Genomic DNA, 17669 nt, shown 5'->3' with positions numbered 1-17669 from the left:
TTCCTTTTTTTAATGCAAGTCATAAATCACCAACAAAGCGCCATACTATCTTTTATGCACGTGTTAGGACATATGTGCTTGATCAATGATGGTCGTCTGAAACTCAGCCTCAGACAAACATGACCAAGATCACATACTGTAGCATCAAATTCCTTAAAGCCCGCTTTTGTGTGCATATGAGTGTGTGTGAATTTCCTTGCACGTGTGTGTGTTTGAGTCTGCCAAATTATGATAACATGGTCTCTGCAGAATGGGTGGACTCTGCAGTCTTTAATTTCATACAATTGTACTGTCCAGATTTCTTCCCTCTGTCTTTCACTCTCTCTCACACGTGCACACAAACAAACATATTCCCGCACCTATTTTCAGAATTTTTGTGGCTCTTTAGAGGTGACTGCCCTTACTCGTGCTGTTATAAATACACTGCCTGAACTGGGGCATACTCCTGGCTTGCCACCTGCTCCCGTCCCTTCTGGACTGCATGCATGTGTATGTTTGTGTGTGCGTGTTCATGTGTGTGTGTGTGTGAGACTCCTGTATGTCATCACTGGTAAGGTGTCACGAAAGGAAACCCATACAGGCCAATGCATTCAGCTTTGAGTGGGTGTGTCACGGTACTCAAGTACAGTATTCATTTACAGTGTGAGTGTGTGGTGGAGCAATGTATTTTTAGGGCCCAAGCACTGGTGTGAAGGCCCTCTTGAAGCGACTTTGTTATTATTCTTAGATAGACTTGTTGAGCACTTCCCAGGCACGGTGTTTCCGCAGAAGTCTTTAAAAGTCTCACGTTTAATTTTCAAACATTTGTAGGCCATAATTATCCTTAGTTAAAAATGACACTTAATTCTTAACAGTACTTGTTAGCACCCCCATAATTGTTTTCAAAATTGAGTCCCCTACAGCATGTTTTACTTGACTACATACATTTTAGTAGTGATGTCTATCATGAGTAAAACTGTTTATATATACTGTATATTTATATTTATAGTCACTGCACCTGCACCACATAGCATAAACTAGCCAACCTGCTAGGTTGACATCATTAACACAATAAATGGAATGTAACAGTGAAGCAAGAGAGATGTAGAGTGGAAGTGTCTGTGCAGTGGTTTCGCATGCTTGGAGAATGACACAGACTTTGGCCGTAAAACTCCAAAGGGGTGGGGTCCTTTACCACGTCAATTCAATACTGCTGCTGAAAGTCATGGGATCCCCTTGGGATGCAACGTCCTTAAGTTTCATTTCACTGTGACACAAACAACATGAATGGTTGAAAACAACTTCACCAGAATGGGAATCTAAAATTCTGCCCTTAAACCTTTTTCATGTTAAGAGCCATGGCTTGAAATCTTAACTCTATTTTAGTACAGGGCTTTAGAGCAACACCATTACTATTTACAGCATTCACGGTTATCTTTAAGGTTACCCTGAGTCATTTAATCTTCCATAAGTGTAAAGTGGGCACATTTATTTCGCAATTACTGGCACGTCAAACGTCAGCACGGTCGACTAGTGGTGGGCAAATCTGCCCCACACTCGAGAGGTTTTGTGTTCAAATCTTGGCACAGCAGGCCCAGTGTGGAGTTTGCATGTTGTCCCCATGCTTGTGTAGGTTTTCCCCTACACTCTGACATTATAGTAAAACTACAAAAAGAGAAATGAGTCAACTAACAACAGGTTCATTTAACTGAAAGCCTGACTTTTAAAAGCAGTGCTGTGTTCCCTTTCATTTCTGGGTGCCCATGTTACCGGATGAGCTGCATTGTAATAATTTGACCAATAGATGGTGCCCTTGACTATCAGCAATTGGCAGCTAAGGCCTGTGTAACTCAATGACAGATCATATCTTTTGGAAGAATACCATTGATTGTGATGATGAACTTGGGATCTTGTACATATTTTGTCAATTAAATGCATTTTATTTGTATTCAAAATTACAACAGTTTTACAAACAAAAAGCGCTTTTTTACTGGCTTCTTTTGCAAACTGCAAAGATGAAGTGTGTGTGAAGGTGTGATGCAGTGACTTACATGTATTAGCTATTCTTACATAGTGCAATATATTATCACATTAGTATTATTTCAGTTAGTTTAATCGCTTTAGGTAAATTATCCTTACTCCTACTCGTACTATCCAGCCTAACTGCAGTATAGTTTGTCTACTAAAGGCAGGTCATCAAGCACATGATACAGTACCAGAAGATTATGTAGAAAAAGGCAGGTCATCAAGCACATGACACAGTACCAGAAAATGATGTAGAAAAAGAACCTGCAAACTCCACACAGATTGGAACCGTCAAGATCAGAGGTGTCGAGGAGGTGTCCTAACCACTAGTGCACCGTGCTGCCAACGAGTTCAATTTATGTAATGTCATTTATGATGTAGTCAAGGCTCCACAATTCTTATGTAACTTCTGCAGTAAAACAACAAGCATTGTTTTCATGAATGGGCACTTTGTGGACCCGCAATGGAAATGCATAGTCAGAGCTATCACAATATGGTTTATTGTCCAAATGAGGAAAATTTGTAAGTACATTTCCTCTCCTATAAGTGGGTAGCTTTTTTTTTCTTCAAATTTTGGAAATTTGAGGCGGAAAAAATATGATATTGTGTAATAATTATTATGTATGGTTCAGGCTAATCTGACTTGTGTATATCTTTACCATGGCCACCTATAGTTGCCCAAAACAAGTGGCTTGATTTGTGTTGCTGTTGTTGTTATTGACTTTGCAGAATTCCCTGCTATTTAAGTAATGTAATTGTTCATGTTTAGCATGCAACCCTGAACAGGTTTTCATCAAATATGTAGCTCCCAACAACTGAACTGAGGAGTATTACGGATATGTTTACCATCTACAACTAATGAGATACTTTAATCATTGCCACCCTATAAACGCACCACTTTCGTCCAGTAGAATAACCACAATTGGATCAAAAACACATGTACATTATTGAGGGGGGAAAAAAACAACATGGAACCATGTGCAGTCTACATTATGTAACCAAAAAAAAACTCAAGGTAGAAGTTGGTATTTCATTCATTATGTATATCTATTCATAAAGGATTTATAGTCCATTCACAACACATTAGAGAAAGTGCTCTTTTATAATGCATCACAGTGAATGAGTTCACAATTCAAGCGGGCGTGAGTGAAACGGTGCAGTGTTGGGATAATCAAAAGGTGCTTGTGTATTAGAGTTTGGAGTTAAATACTCCTTTTGTAAGGAAAATCCAGGCATTGGAAAAAAGGCAGAAAAAAATATTTAAGCCATGCAGAAAATGTTATTTCAGGGCAAAAGAAATGCACTGAGTTGTTTTACGGGAAAATAAACACGAGTGTGTACAGGTAGGGTGTTTTGCAGCAGACACTCCTCTGAAAGAATCACACATCATTGCATCTCATTCCGTGCCCCCCCAAGCCCCCCAGGCCCCAAATAAAAAGACTCAATGGTTTAATATGAGTCATACTAGGATGTAGTCAACATGTTCAAAAATCGCCATTCATTTCATTTTCAATCTGGCAGATGTAAAAATCCATTAAGTATGACTCATCTACTGTACCTGCAATTTTGAACTCAGTAACACTGCCTCTCTCTCTCTCTCTCTCTCTCTCTCTGTATATATATATATATATATATATATATATATATATATATATATACACCGTTAGATTTGCAAAATACCACCGCGTCTGAGTAAAAACAACCAATCATAGACAGAAGGTGTGCTGTGACTTACCAGGTGGTCACTCATTTGCCGTGCACTTGCGGGCACACTCATATCAGGCAAACCGTTGACTCATGCTGACCTGTTACATTACCTTGTTATGCCAGACAATCACCTTATTCATAATGGAGCGCTACTATAACACTAATCTTTCCTTTTGTTTTATTTGTGGCCGCGTTTTTTTCCACAATCATGTTTATCGTGTTATACTGTCGGATCAGAATGACAATTTTAACTAATATGACGAAAAATTATTTAAACAAAAACTGCTCGCTCCCCCTTTTACCTGTCATTCTGTATGTACCAGTGGAGGAAAAACTGACACTTTGGAGAGTGTTTTTGTCACAGAAATGCATGAGTACAATCAATGAATGGAGCCAACAGCCTCTACAATATCCGCTCTCTCATTTTATTCCTCTCCTGTTTCCTTTCTTTTATTATTATAGCTATCGCGGCCAAGAGCAAACCGCGTCTTCCTTGACAATTGTGCCACGTTGTTTGTGGCTCAATGCAAAATGTAACACAGTACAGTATATGCGGCGCCGTTAAACACTGTTTACCGATAACAACACCGGAGGCAACAGTTTTTCTTTGCTAGCGTCAGTCGCCAACTTTTTTTTTTTATTTTAATTTTTTTTAAGTTCGGTTACTTTCAGTCACGTTGCTCAGTGCGTGGCGGGCCAGGTGCTACCCCTACACAAGAGTGCCAAAAGTGGTAATAATACAGTAAGTTACTGTCCAGGGTTTGCCTGAATTACCCGAATGCTTTTTTTTTTTTCCCCATATAGTCCACACAAGGCTACGCTGTGTGTTTCTACAGCTGCCATGTGGTACCATTGTGTATAGTTGAAAAGAAGACTGATTAAGGTTGTAATCAAGGTGAAGAGAAAGTTAGATGAGATGACTGTTAGTTGTGGCGTGGTTTGTTTGCAGCGATACAAAGCAGTGGGCCACCTTCACTGAGAAGCGCTTCAAGCGTGTGCGACGTGTGCAGGCAGACCATAGAAAGCTCTGCTGCTTTCTGCAAGGGTGAGCTGAAACCCTCAGTATGTACGTACATGTCAGCTAGACCAGCTCACCCGGTCCTTGAACGCATCTCTCAGCTCTACTTGTTGTTTGCAGAGTGCAAGGTGGCAGTTCACAGGGCATGTGAAAGCCAAGGTAAGCCATCTATTGTCTTTCACTTTAATTTGACCTCACGTTGCACAGCAAAGAACAATCCCGGGGTGTTTGTAGCACGGATGTGGACGAGGCATGTTCACTGACCTAGATGTCTGCTTTAGAAAGGGCCACCCCCTCTCTTGAAGTACACGCGGCCAGGTCGCTCTGAGTAATTCATTGTGGTAACCTACAGCGGTTAGGTCTACGTCACTACACAGCTTGTATGAGATGCCGTCCTATTTCCTTTTGACTGCAGATGTATAATGAAAGCATCTGCAAAAATATGAAATATACTGACAAGATTGGACTTCAAGCTGCAACCTTTCCTCCAGCTTCAACCCTTTGTGTGCTTCATGTCCTTGTCTGTGCTTAGCTTCTCTATAACTCACCAAAATCGTGATTACCGTTGAAGAATTTTTTTGGATGATCTCCGTGTTCAGCTGTTAACTCTCTAACTGTCAGACATAAGTTATTTTAGCATAAACACACCAGCAATATAGTCACTGTCAGACAGAAGCCTCCTATATGTCAAAATAAGGTCGATTTCATATTATTTCACAAACCGATGATTGGTCAGTCCCCAGGTGAATACATCATTAAAGTGTTGAGAATGGCTTGCTTTCATGATGATGCAATGTTAATGACTCAACAAACCAGCCGTTTTTTGTTTTTTTTTTTGTTTCCTTAAAAGTGATGATTTTGGAGACACTAAGATTCTGCCCAACACCAACACCATAAAAACTCACAGGCATATGTTATGTGTTCTACAGAACAAGAAGAAATACTGGAATTTAGCTGTAATGTAGTTTTCTGCCGGTCTTTTCTGGACATACCTGTATCACACAACAGCAGACGTCAGGCTAAGGCGTGCGCACCAGATGGGGCAGCACATTATGTGTAATATGTGTGGCTTTTAAACCGTTTTTTTTTTTTTTTTTTTTCATGAAAAAAAACTCCTACAGCTTATATTTTGATGGTCTCAATAGAACACATTGTATGATACATGAAATAAATTCTCATTATTGAGCAGGCAATAAAAAAAATACGGGTACACTGAATGGTCAAATGTGGGGACGGGAAGGGTTGCCTCCATATTAATTAACTCATTCACTGCCATTGACGGATTGACTTGTCTCTTCACAGTCCAGCCATTCAATCACAGGAATTTATTTATAGTTTTTTTTTTTTCAATTTTTGTCAAACACGAGGGTCTGAAAATGTCTGGCAGTGAATGAGTTAATCAATCATGCATTGAGTTCAACTCCCTCTTCATCTAACCAAGACAGTTTAGGCAGCAAGGTCCATAAAGGTATCATTGGATGAGTGTAGTCAGGAGGTACTTGTAAAGCACGAGTCCTAAACTACAGAAGATGGGACACTGTACAGCCGAAGAGTGTAGAGGTCCCAAACTGCCACAGAAGCGGCACATTAAACCACATTACGTTCATGCTGAACTTTGGTCACCTCAAATCCCTGCAGCACTTCCAATTGCACACAAAATGACCTAATAGTGAGCCACTGGACACTACCAGCTGTTGTGCCTTAGCAGCCTGCTCCTAAAAGAGGATTATTGTTTTGTTTTTTTTGTTTTTTTGTCATACTCTGTTACCACGGAGATGGACAAATACAAGTGCAGTGGTTGGTTGCTGGACGTTCACTAGGCCAGAGTGGTCATCATCACACAGGCCCATGATCAATGTGGATGGCGGAAGAGTGTAAATATAGAAAATAACAAGAGTGCCATACATGCTTGCCACAGAGTGATTGGTGTTGAGGACACAAATAGGTGAGAGGCAGCTGGCGAGGATGTGTGTGCGTGTGTGTTGTTATGACTCTATGGGAAGTCGAATCTGTCAAAGAGCTTTATCGGCGTGCATTTTGGGCAATTTTGTCTCATATATAGAGGTCTTCCTTTTGTTTTTGTTTTTTTTTGGTTTGTTTTAATTCAAGCGTTGTGCATTTTGTCCTCTGTGTCTTGCAGACATTTTAATCCTGATCTTTCACCGGAGAGGTCATTGGGCTTATTCACTCTGCCCACTATGTGAGCGTGTGGCGCATTGATGGGTGCAAGTGCAAATGCAGGAGTAAGTCCTTGCACAGGGTAGGCACACTTTGCCATGTGTGTGGGTGTGTGTGGCCTGCGCCACAAACAGGGCGGGAGGGGAAAAAAGAAAGCTATGTGGCGAGTGCTGCCGCTGCTGGCATCGTGGACGAGTGCATGCGTGTGTTGTCATATGAGACAGAGCGGGAGAGAGTGAGCAATGGGTTTACGTGTGGTGCAGAGAGAGGGAAGGCGGGAGGCTGGGTATGCCAGTGTACAGACTGGACTGCTCGGAGAGGGAGGAAAGGACTGAAGCTGCTTGTTGAGAGGTAAAAAAAACAACAACAAAAAACACACACACACTCTGAACTAGTCATCTCACACCTCATTTAGTTGAGCTTATAGCTTCTATTTTATCACATCAAATCTGTGTGGTGTCTAGTTGTGAGTGGTAAACTTTCAAGCTTTGTCACAGTGTGTGTTGTGTTTATGCAGTGTATGTCATTCCATCATTGCAAGTATTCCAACAATGCTTTTACTTTGCTCCAAAAGACGATTTCTTTTGCTGCAAATATACTGCATTTCAAAAATAGACACGCGGTGTGACCTACAAAAAAAATACGCACGTTTGAATTTTTAATATTAGAGGGTAAAGTGATTTTATGATAGCAGTTCACTCTCATGGGTTCTGTTCCCACTCAGTGCCAGTGTGGATGTGAGTGGTTGTTTATCTATATGTGCCTTGCAATTGACTAGTGCCCCGTCCAAGGTGTAGTTTGCTTTTTGCCAGAATTCAACTGGGATGGGCTCCAGCTTCCCCGAGACACTGAACAGGAAAAGAAGATGGATGAATATGACTTAAATGATTCCATCCATTAGAGCTTAAAACCACGTAAACGTTCCCTATTTTCATGCATCATATCTGACCCAAGGGCACCTATCTGTGACAAAACTCCACCCCCTTGATGTTAATCAGCTGTACTAACAACAACGTGATGGATGCTAATGTTGCCTAGTGACGTACAGATGGTTACAAAGTCTGCTCCTGCACAACAGCTGTTCTGCAATTGTATGAATGGACATAGCGGGGATGGTGACACGAGGATGTCCAAATTTTGTAAACAACGGTGCTGTATTACCGCTGTTGTCTTTACGTTTGTAGCGAATACTTTGGACACGTGTATTGCTTTTGTTGTTGAACTGCCCTTAGCTCGGCATCTCTCCACAGGTAACAAAAAAGCAGCTCATTGAGTAGCGTACAGAGATGAGGTACTCACTAGGTCGGCAATGGATTTTGCTGATGAACATCTGTGTTACCAGATTAACATGTTGACATATCGCCTCCCACAGCAACTATTTATAGTTGTGACCGGGCAAACTACTTTAATACTTGGCTTAGTTTAATTCAACACGCTTTTTTGGCCTTATCTAAAGTGACATAGGACACACGTGGCTGCATGCACCTCCTGTTTGCATCCCTTTAATTTCCTCATATCCATCACGAAGCAATAACCGCGCTGTTTGGTTTGTTTAATTTTGAAGTTGTGTCACCGTTCTGGCAGAATTAATAATTCCAGATGGACTTCACCACGTTTTTTTTTTAATCAAATGCCATGCTTTTTATGGGTATACAGTACACTCATATGTTTAATTATATTAAAAAAAACTGCAGGTCCTGTGATAAATATAGCTATGCCCCAAATAATATATCCCATAGACAAATTTTGGGTTAGAGTTTTTGAATGGGTATCATAAATCAAAGTTGAGTTGATGAAAAATATTTGGTTTTTATTTTTTTGGGGTGCTGGGGGGGTGTTTGGGGGGCACTTTACAATCTATTATCAAAGAAATAACTGAAGTGAACCTTTAAGTGTTCCAGAGGGACTTGTGATGATCTATATTAAGGAGCCTGATGAAAATAGCTGTCTGACATCTTTGTGCTCTGGTCAGAAGGCATTTTCAGCTGTTGACATGTCCATCCACATCACTCGCTCGCTGTCTGCCTGTTTCACCCTTTGATTCCCATGATTTCTTCCCAGTGTCCTTTACCCCTTACGTTGTTCACGTTTTGTACAAGCTAGTGCTCCACGTGATGCTCTTCATGGTGTCCTCTGTAGTCCCGCGTTGTTTATTACGGGAAAGCCCAGATGATTGTGGTCATCTGTCCTGTCCTGAGGCGAGGCTTCATGTGTAGGTGGAGAGGAAGAGTGTGAGGAAAGGAGTGAGTGTGGTGCCTTAAAGCCAGACTTCAAAAAGAATTGGAACTGCTTAATAGTTTCAGACTCTCCTAAATGATGAGGCAGCGTTTCTTATTGTTTACCTTTAATGGACATATTGAGAAATGGTGTAAGATGGAATAAGCTCTGGTTATTTTTGCCATTCCACTTCCAAATGGGAAGGCTTAGTCACTTCTCCCTCTGTCTGATGTCAGCTTTCACCCATCCTGGATGGCACGCCGACGCCTGTGTCTCAAACACACTTTCCATCAGCAGCTTTAGGAGATTTATGTAATGGTTGACCTTTTCCTTGGAATTACTTGGGTAATTCAAATCTAGGGCATGTAATGGTTTTAAAGCGGAAGTCAACCCAAACATATTTTTTTCAAGAATATGTTCCAGAGCAACTGTGATGTCATTTTCAGTCGACAGCGAGTGTCAAAATGGCCACCCCCTGACATGGAGAAAAATGGGTGGATATGACTGCTCAACTCATATTCCACAAACGCAATATTCATGAGAATGCAGTGTTTTGACTTGTGGAGGTGCATAGAACACATTTTTGTAAAAAAAAAAAATGTGTGGGGTTGACTTTTCTCTTTAAAGAAGAAGTTCCTTTTTCATCCAGTTTTCATTTTGATGCATGTTTGTATTTCATGATTTCACTAAGCTCACCTCTTCCTAAAAGGGGGTGCATGAACAAATGAACTAAATCAACCACATATTTTATAGCTCTTGTCCTGACTTCAGAACTGTGAGACAAACATGCTAACCGCTATTGCACTGCTCTGCCCAAAATTTACTGGTTTTCTTCTATTTTCTGTTTAAAATGGTGTTTTGTAGACAACCTTGAATAAACTTCATAGAAATGGTCAAATAACTCCCACATATTTTGAAATGCCAAAAACATCTTGAAATTGTAGGTAAAATGAAGTGTATAAAATACAGGCAGGTCTCCTGAGAGAAGCAAACATTAGCATGTTGCTGAATGAAGCAAACAGGCGCACAGTCAGCCGGTGGGCACCTAGTCAGTCCCCGAGGCTGTGATGGCGCGCTGTCATTGGCGCCGCCGTAAAGCACACTGATGAACAAGACAAGCTGAACCAGATGGCTCAGCCCCCCAGTGGCTCCTGCACACACTCCACACGCATTCACCAAGAGCCTGCAGCTGGCAGCGCTACCAAATACACACGCATGTGCATGGCTCAACCACTGTTGACCAGCACTGACATCCTGTTGCAAATTGTTTCCTGTTGACTCTAGTGTCTCTTTCTGCCTTTATATGTCAAGACCCTCTCCGTGTGTGACCGTGTGCATGTGTTTTTGATGCATGGTCATACATGTGTATGTTGCCTGTCTCCTACTGTTCCTTCCTGAAGCCAAGCGCCCTCCAACCTCTTTAACGACCGTTATTAAACCTATCAAAGAGAGGAGTCCTGGCCCGACGGCAATGTTTACATGTCCTCTAGTTTCCCGCTGTGTGTTTTATGCCATCTATAATCTGTGTGTGTGTGTGTGTGTGTTTGAAAGAAAGACTTCATCTGGAGCTGTGATGAAGTGTCAAAAAATATTAGATCATAAAATACAGGAATGCATTGCATGGTGAAATCTTCAACTACAGCATCATGGTTTCCTCTTATGTAACAGTGAAAAGAATGAATAAATCTTCAAAGTAGAGGCTTGTTAATGCCACTTCCATGTAAGGTTTACTGTTAAATTAAACATAAAACAATGAGAATTACACCTTGTGTATTTAAAATGACCATGAAACTTTGCCTTTATGTCTGCTAGCTGAGTGGTACTGTAACACATAATGGGCAAATGAATAACACTATGTGGCGGGACTATAACACTTTAAGGAAAGGCTATTTGAACACAAACAGTGGTGCAACACATGTAGATATACGGTATAATAATATTCACAGACGTATATACTTTATCTTCTGCAAAAATGAGTAATATTACTGCAAATTAGTGAGTCACTATGTTATTACTAGACCTTTCTGTGAAGTGCAATATTATAGAGTGCTAGTTTTATTAATAAAAAATGTCAATATTTTTTTGCATGTCCATTCATTTCAAAGGGAAAGATGATTTGAGATATGAGTGTTTTGAGTTACGAGCGTGGTCACGGAACAAAACAAAATTCATAGCTCAAGACACCAGTACATTAAAATGTGATCAAAAAGCAAAACATTATGTAAAATGATGTATTTGTGTATATATTTCTTTATCCTTCCTTATTAGAATATCTTTCACATAATTATCACTGTACACTTGTACCACATGCAGTTAAATGTATCTTGGAAACCAATCCCAAAATGGACCAAAATTGAAAGGAACTTTAAGTAATGTCTATGTTGTATGTTGTATTATAATTATTCTATTTTTGTAAAACGTATGAAAGTGAATGGTGTAATATCACAATAGATGCAAACAATATCCTTTGTGGGACGAAAACGTCTGCATTGTTACTTGTCGGAGGAGGCATTCACTTGTATAGGCATGCGACTTGTTAACTTGTTGCCGACACCTGTCATCGACTGGCCGACCTTCCGACTGAGAGGGCCGCTTGGATGCCAATCATTCTGTTTCAAGGGTTCAAAGGTGAAAAGTTGACAAGGTGTTGCCTGTCAAGGTTTGCAGTGGAAGTCAATAGCCTGAGTGTTTCTTTTTTTTTTTTAAAGCCTGTGGCTGGTGATAGAGAATGTGGTTTGTTGTTTCTTGTTTGAGATGATGTGATTGAGTGTACAGTAGGGTGAGATCACAGTAATTAAATGTGAGGGGCATTATGGTGATTATTGATCGTTTTTAATCACGTGAACAGTATTTGTTTATCTATACAGTGGGGCCTGGATGAGAATACTCTGCTGCACACGACAGAAGGAGACTTAGGATGAATGTTTCTATCCACTCCAGTCCCCTCATCCCGCCATCTGACCATCCCTTTTTCTGTGCCACAAGAGCCAGGATCATTAATGCTACTCATGACTCGTCATGTGTTTCTTCATTCCCCCAAATACAGAACTCTGTGGAGTCCGGGGCAATGTGTCGCAAAGTGTTTATTTGCGGATGTTAATGTATTTTCACCGTTGCTAACCTCGTGATTATTATTCCAGGTGTCTACCACCTGTGCCTCAACACCAGACAAGGTATGTTTGGACATGCGTTTGTATTTGGATGTTAGAGTGCACTCACCAAGCCACATTTGTGTACGTTTTTCAGCACAATTCCATTAAATCTGTGTCACTGAAGAAAAGAAGCTCCATGCCGAGGTATAGCCACCGATGATACATGGAAAGCATCTTTTTTTTTTTTTTCAAAAATAACGACTTCAATTTTCAACGGTTTCAATGTCTAGAAGTAAAAGTGAGGAGCAAGTAATGGAGCAGGTGATGGAGCGCCACTACGACATTGACCTCACTTATATCACGGAGAGGATCATCTCGGTCTTCTTCATGCCAGAACTCGAGGAACAGCGATACCACGGGGAGCTACAGGAAATGGCAACCATGCTTAAATCCAAGCACCAAGACAAGTTTCTGGTTGGTCACAAAATGTTTTTTTTGACCATGTTGTAAAGACTACGAAATGATGTGACATTATTTGGAACGTCCTGTATTCATAAGTGTGGCTGCACTTTGCAGTAGTGTAGAACTTCACGACGTCATATTGAATTAGTTAACATTTTGCTACTTCATTTTGCTAAATGAGGGGCAAATTATTTGACACAACTTTCAGTGTACGTTTTTGACAAGTGTCGATCAAAAGGAGCAGTAATGTATATTTTCGTATATACTATTCATTGCTCTCATTGCATCATGTAGTGCGCCCGCTGTGCCCTGTGATTGGTTGGTCATCATCCTAAAGTCAGCTGTGATAGGCTCCAACTCCCCTGCGACCTTTATTAGGAGAAGTCGTGTATTTTGTCCAGTATAAGTCCTTATCACTATTTCCCTTTTTTTACTGTGTAATTGTATCATTTCTGATGTGTGTTGATAACCTTTTAGCAGATGAGAAAAATTACAATCGTGATTTCTTCATGTGTTTTTTTTTTTTTTCTGTAGCTTTTAAATTTATCAGAGAAGAGACATGACATCACAAGACTCATCCCAAAGGTACAATTTGAATGTGCACGTCATTCAAAAGCAGCATAATATTTTATGCAGAGCTCCTTTGTGCTGCAGGTGCAGGATTTCGGTTGGCCTGATCTCCACGCTCCACCTTTGGACAGGATCTGTACTGTATGTAAGGCCATGGAGACGTGGCTGAGTGCTGACCCTAATAATGTAGTGGTTCTCCACTGTAAGGTCAGTGCAACTTGAACACGGCACACAGTGAATCACTGAAGACATTTTCATATTTATATTGTCATTCGCTCTGACAGGGAAACAAAGGGAAGACAGGTGTCATTGTGGCAGCTTACATGCATTACAGCAAAATATCAGCAGGGTAATTCATGTGTTCATTTATTAGCGAATGAAGCTGTCATACACAATTGTAAATTAATTGTGGTTGTGTCTCCACAGAGCGGACCAGGCGCTCACCACGCTGGCCATGAGGAAGTTCTGCGAAGACAAAGTTTCTAATTCCCTTCAGCCCTCTCAGAACAGGTCTCACACACACACACACACACACACACACACACACACACACACACACACGCGCATGCACAAGCACACGCCACATGCACAAGTGTGGTGTTAGAAGATGTATTAGTTGAGGTTAGCACTCACAAGTCACAACATTAGGTACACTTGACAGTTGAATTCACAAGTGACTAAAAGCACAATTGGTGCGCAGTTGCGCTACCTAGTGTTAGAGTTGGTCAATTACAGTTTTAAATAAGGGGTGCACTCTAAAGTCTCTCTGATAAAGTTTTTGTGTTGGTGCAGCTGAAAGAGTCAGAAAGTATACATAAATACTAGGGCTGCATGATATTGGGAAAAAAGGAATATATCAATATTATTGCGATATTTAACATGTACCTAAAGAATTGACATTTTTATTATCTAATGAAAGAATTACTTTTTTTTCCATGTAGCAAAATAAGCTAGCTGAATGTGTTCTTTGCTAATTAATTGTAATTGCCCTAGATAATGTTCAACTAGTGGGTTTTTCAACCATTTAAGTTTATGTCTGACTGGTCTAATTCAGATCAACTGATGCTCACCTGCCATCTTTAGGTACATCTACTACTTTGGTGGTCTGCTGTCGGGTGCCATTAAAATGAATAGCAGTCCTTTGTTCCTCCATCAGATTCTTATTCCGTCGCTGCCAAATTTTCAGACGGGAGGAGGTCAGTTTTACGTAAACAAAAGTTGTACAAGCATACTTTGTTCCTCAGTTTTGTGAATAGTTGATGCAAAAACGAAGCAGCTGTTTGTAAATGTTCTTTTTCTTTGCAGGTTACTTTCCATTTCTGAAGATCTACCAATCACTACAGCTGATCTACACCTCCAGCATCTAGTGAGTAGTCACTAATGTACCGTTGTTGTTCCACCATGTTCTCCATTTACCTCAAGCCCTCTTTCAGACAGAAGTTCCCTTTTCTGGCCACTGTCTATGTTTAGATGGTGGCTACCCCACTGCTTATGTTCAAGTTCACATTGTTTACATTTGATTTAAGATAAGATAAGATAAGAATGCCTTTATTGATCCCACAGTGGGGAAATTTTCGTTGTTACAGTAGCAAGGATATAGGTCACACAGGGGCGGCGGCATAATGTGGCCATTAATGTATAACATTGACGGCAAACATTTAGAATCAAACCTATGTAGATATACGCAGTAACATGTGTATATACACATGTGTATACACACCAACCTACATCTACATAAAAAATATGAGGAACACTCATTTCGGCCTGTACATAGTACAGAGGAAAAAATACTCTAAGTGACAGTGCTGCAGTGCTGTAGTGAAATGTAAGGAACAGCATTGGATAAAAATAAAACTAGACTAACAGTAGTGGGGAATGTTGAGTATTGCACGGTATTACAGTAGTGGGGAATATTGGGTATTGCACGATACGAGCTCAGGTGCAGGACTGCACAATTGCACTAATGACCGCCAGTTTGTAGAGACTACACAATGTTCTTGTTAAAGAGTCTGACAGCAGCAGGCAAGAAGGAACGGCGGAATCTCTCCTTTGCACAGCGAGGGTGTAACAGTCTGTCACTGAAGGTGCTGTGGAGTGCTGTTAGGGTGCCCTGGAGGGGGTGGTCCGGGTTGCCCAGCATTGATGACAGCTTGGCCAACATCCTCCTGTCCCCCACCGAGTCCACAGAGTCCAGGGAGCAGCCCAGGACAGAGCCGGCCCTCTTGACCAGTTTGTCCAGCCGCTTCTTGTCCCGGGCCGAGACGCCGCCTGCCCAGGTGACCACTCCCTGGAAGATGACCGATGCAACCACCGAGTCATAAAAGTTCCTGAGGAGTGTCCCCTGAACCCCAAAAGACCTCAGTCTCCTGAGGAGGAAGAGTCTGCTCTGACTCTTCCTATAGAGGGCGTCTGTGTTGTCGCACCAGTCCAGTTTATTGTTCAGATGAACACCCAGGTACTTGTAAGTTGAGACTCTCTCAACATCTGTTCCCCGGATATTCACTGGTGCAGGTGAAGAGTGCTGGCGCCTACCGAAATCCACCACCATTTCTTTGGATTTCCCCGCATTGATCAGGAGGCGGTTCTGCTGGCACCAATCCACAAAACCCTGAGTAAGTTCTCTGTACTCCCGATCATCTCCGCCTGTGATGAGGCCGACAATCGCAGAGTCGTCAGAGAACTTCTGCAGGTGACAGGTAGGGGTGTTGTAGTTGAAGTCCGAGGTGTAGAGGGTGAACAGGAAGGGAGCCAAGACAGTTCCCTGTGGGGCCCCCGTGCTGCAGAGGAGCACGTCAGACACACAGTCCTGTGTTCTCACATACTGTGGCCGGTTTGTGAGGTAGTCCTGGATCCATGTGGTGAGGTGGTGCGCCACCCCCGCCCGCTCCAGCTTGTCTCCCAGTAGGGTGGGCTGGATGGTGTTGAAAGCACTGGAGAAATCAAAGAACATGATCCTCACAGTGCTCCCCGCCTTCTCCAGGTGGGAGAGTGAAGTGTGGAGGAGGTAGATGATGGCATCATCCACACTGATGCCAGGCTGGTATGCGAACTGGAGTGGGTCCATTGAGGAGCTCACCAGGGGGCGCAGGTGGACAAGGACCAGTCTCTCCAGGGTCTTCATCAGGTGAGACGTCAGCGCCACCGGTCTGAAGCTGTTGAGCTCCTTCGGGTGGGGGGTCTTTGGCACCGGGACCAGGCAGGATGTTTTCCATAGCTGGGGGACCCTGCCCAGCTTCAGGCTCAGGTTGAACATGTGCTGGACAATTCCACACAGCTGGTCTGCGCAGGATTTGAGGAGCTGGGGGCTGATGCCATCTGGACCCGCTGCCTTCCTCGCCTTCATCTTCTTCAGCTGGTTCCTCACCTGAGATGTTGTGAAGGCCAAGGCTGGGCAGGAAGGAGTGGTGGCTATCTGGTGTAGCTGGGAGCTGGAGTCTGTGGAGAAAAGAGGGGAGGGGGTGACACGCCCAGCAGGAGGAGTAGGTGGAGACTGCAGCAGGAGAGACTGAGTGGAGGCAGGCATCTGATCGAACCTATTGAAAAAGAGATTCAGCTCATTTGCCCACTGCAGGTCCCCCTCAGTCCGGGTCTTGGGTTGTCCGTGGCCTGAGATGGTCTTCAGGCCCCTCCAGACTCCCCTGGCGTTATTCTGCAGCAGCTGCTCCTCCATCCTCTTCCTGTAGGACCTTTTCCCCTCTCTGATCCTCCTCCTCAGCTGGCGCTGCACAGTCCTCCGCTCCTCTATGTTGCCTGACGCAAAAGCCCTCCTCTTCTCCTTCAGGAGAGCTTTTATGTCTGGTGTGATCCAGGGTTTGTTGTTGGAGAAACACCTTACTGTCCTGGTGGGTATGGTGTTCTCCATGCAGAAATTTATATAGTCTGTAACAGTGTCCGTTAGACTACTAATGTCTTCCCCATGAGCATCGCTGAATACTTCCCACACAGTTGTGCTGAAGCAGTCCTTTAAGGCCTCCTCGGCCTCTCCAGACCATCTCTGAACCGTGCGGGTCACAGCTGGCTGCCTGCGGACCAGAGGTTTGTACACAGACTGGAGAGCCACCAGGTTGTGATCAGCTTTGCCCAGCGGGGGGAGGGGCAGTGATGTGTATGCCTCCTTGGTGTTGGCATAGAAAAGGTCCAGTGTTTTATTGTCTCTGGTGTGGCAGGTGACATACTGTGTGAATGAAGGCAGAGAGGAGGAAGGGGAGGCATGATTGAAGTCACCAGAGATGAGTACCAGGGCATTTGGGTGCTGTGTTTGTAGCCTGCTCACTGCTGCAGTCAAGACATCACAGGCTGTGTCGCAGCTGGCAGCTGGTGGGACGTAGACGGTCACCGCGATCACGTGACTAAACTCTCGCGGGATGTAGAATGGCCTCATGCCAACAGCTAGCAGCTCAATATCCCTGCTGCAAAGCTGC

The 17669-nt window shown here is 42.7% G+C and overlaps 1 protein-coding gene across 3 annotated transcripts in view; it reads left to right on the top strand.

Annotated features, from left to right (window-relative positions):
• Nucleotides 1-17669, top strand: part of LOC147142379 (tensin-2-like) — a 32269-nt gene that overhangs the window by 5783 nt on the left and 8817 nt on the right. For all 3 annotated transcript variants that reach the window (XM_086042006.1, XM_086042007.1, XM_086042005.1), the window contains exons 5-13: nucleotides 12265-12297; nucleotides 12371-12420; nucleotides 12507-12690; nucleotides 13213-13263; nucleotides 13333-13455; nucleotides 13533-13597; nucleotides 13675-13758; nucleotides 14332-14444; nucleotides 14554-14614. In XM_086042006.1, the coding sequence (XP_085898132.1) occupies nucleotides 12265-12297; nucleotides 12371-12420; nucleotides 12507-12690; nucleotides 13213-13263; nucleotides 13333-13455; nucleotides 13533-13597; nucleotides 13675-13758; nucleotides 14332-14444; nucleotides 14554-14614 (764 nt within the window). The remainder of the gene's footprint in view (nucleotides 1-12264; nucleotides 12298-12370; nucleotides 12421-12506; nucleotides 12691-13212; nucleotides 13264-13332; nucleotides 13456-13532; nucleotides 13598-13674; nucleotides 13759-14331; nucleotides 14445-14553; nucleotides 14615-17669) is intronic.

Source organism: Filicampus tigris, chromosome 9 (assembly GCF_054856515.1).
Source record: "Filicampus tigris isolate MCC_2025a chromosome 9, RoL_Ftig_1.0, whole genome shotgun sequence".
Classification (NCBI taxonomy): domain Eukaryota; kingdom Metazoa; phylum Chordata; class Actinopteri; order Syngnathiformes; family Syngnathidae; genus Filicampus; species Filicampus tigris.
This window is presented reverse-complemented; position numbering and strand designations above follow the sequence as displayed.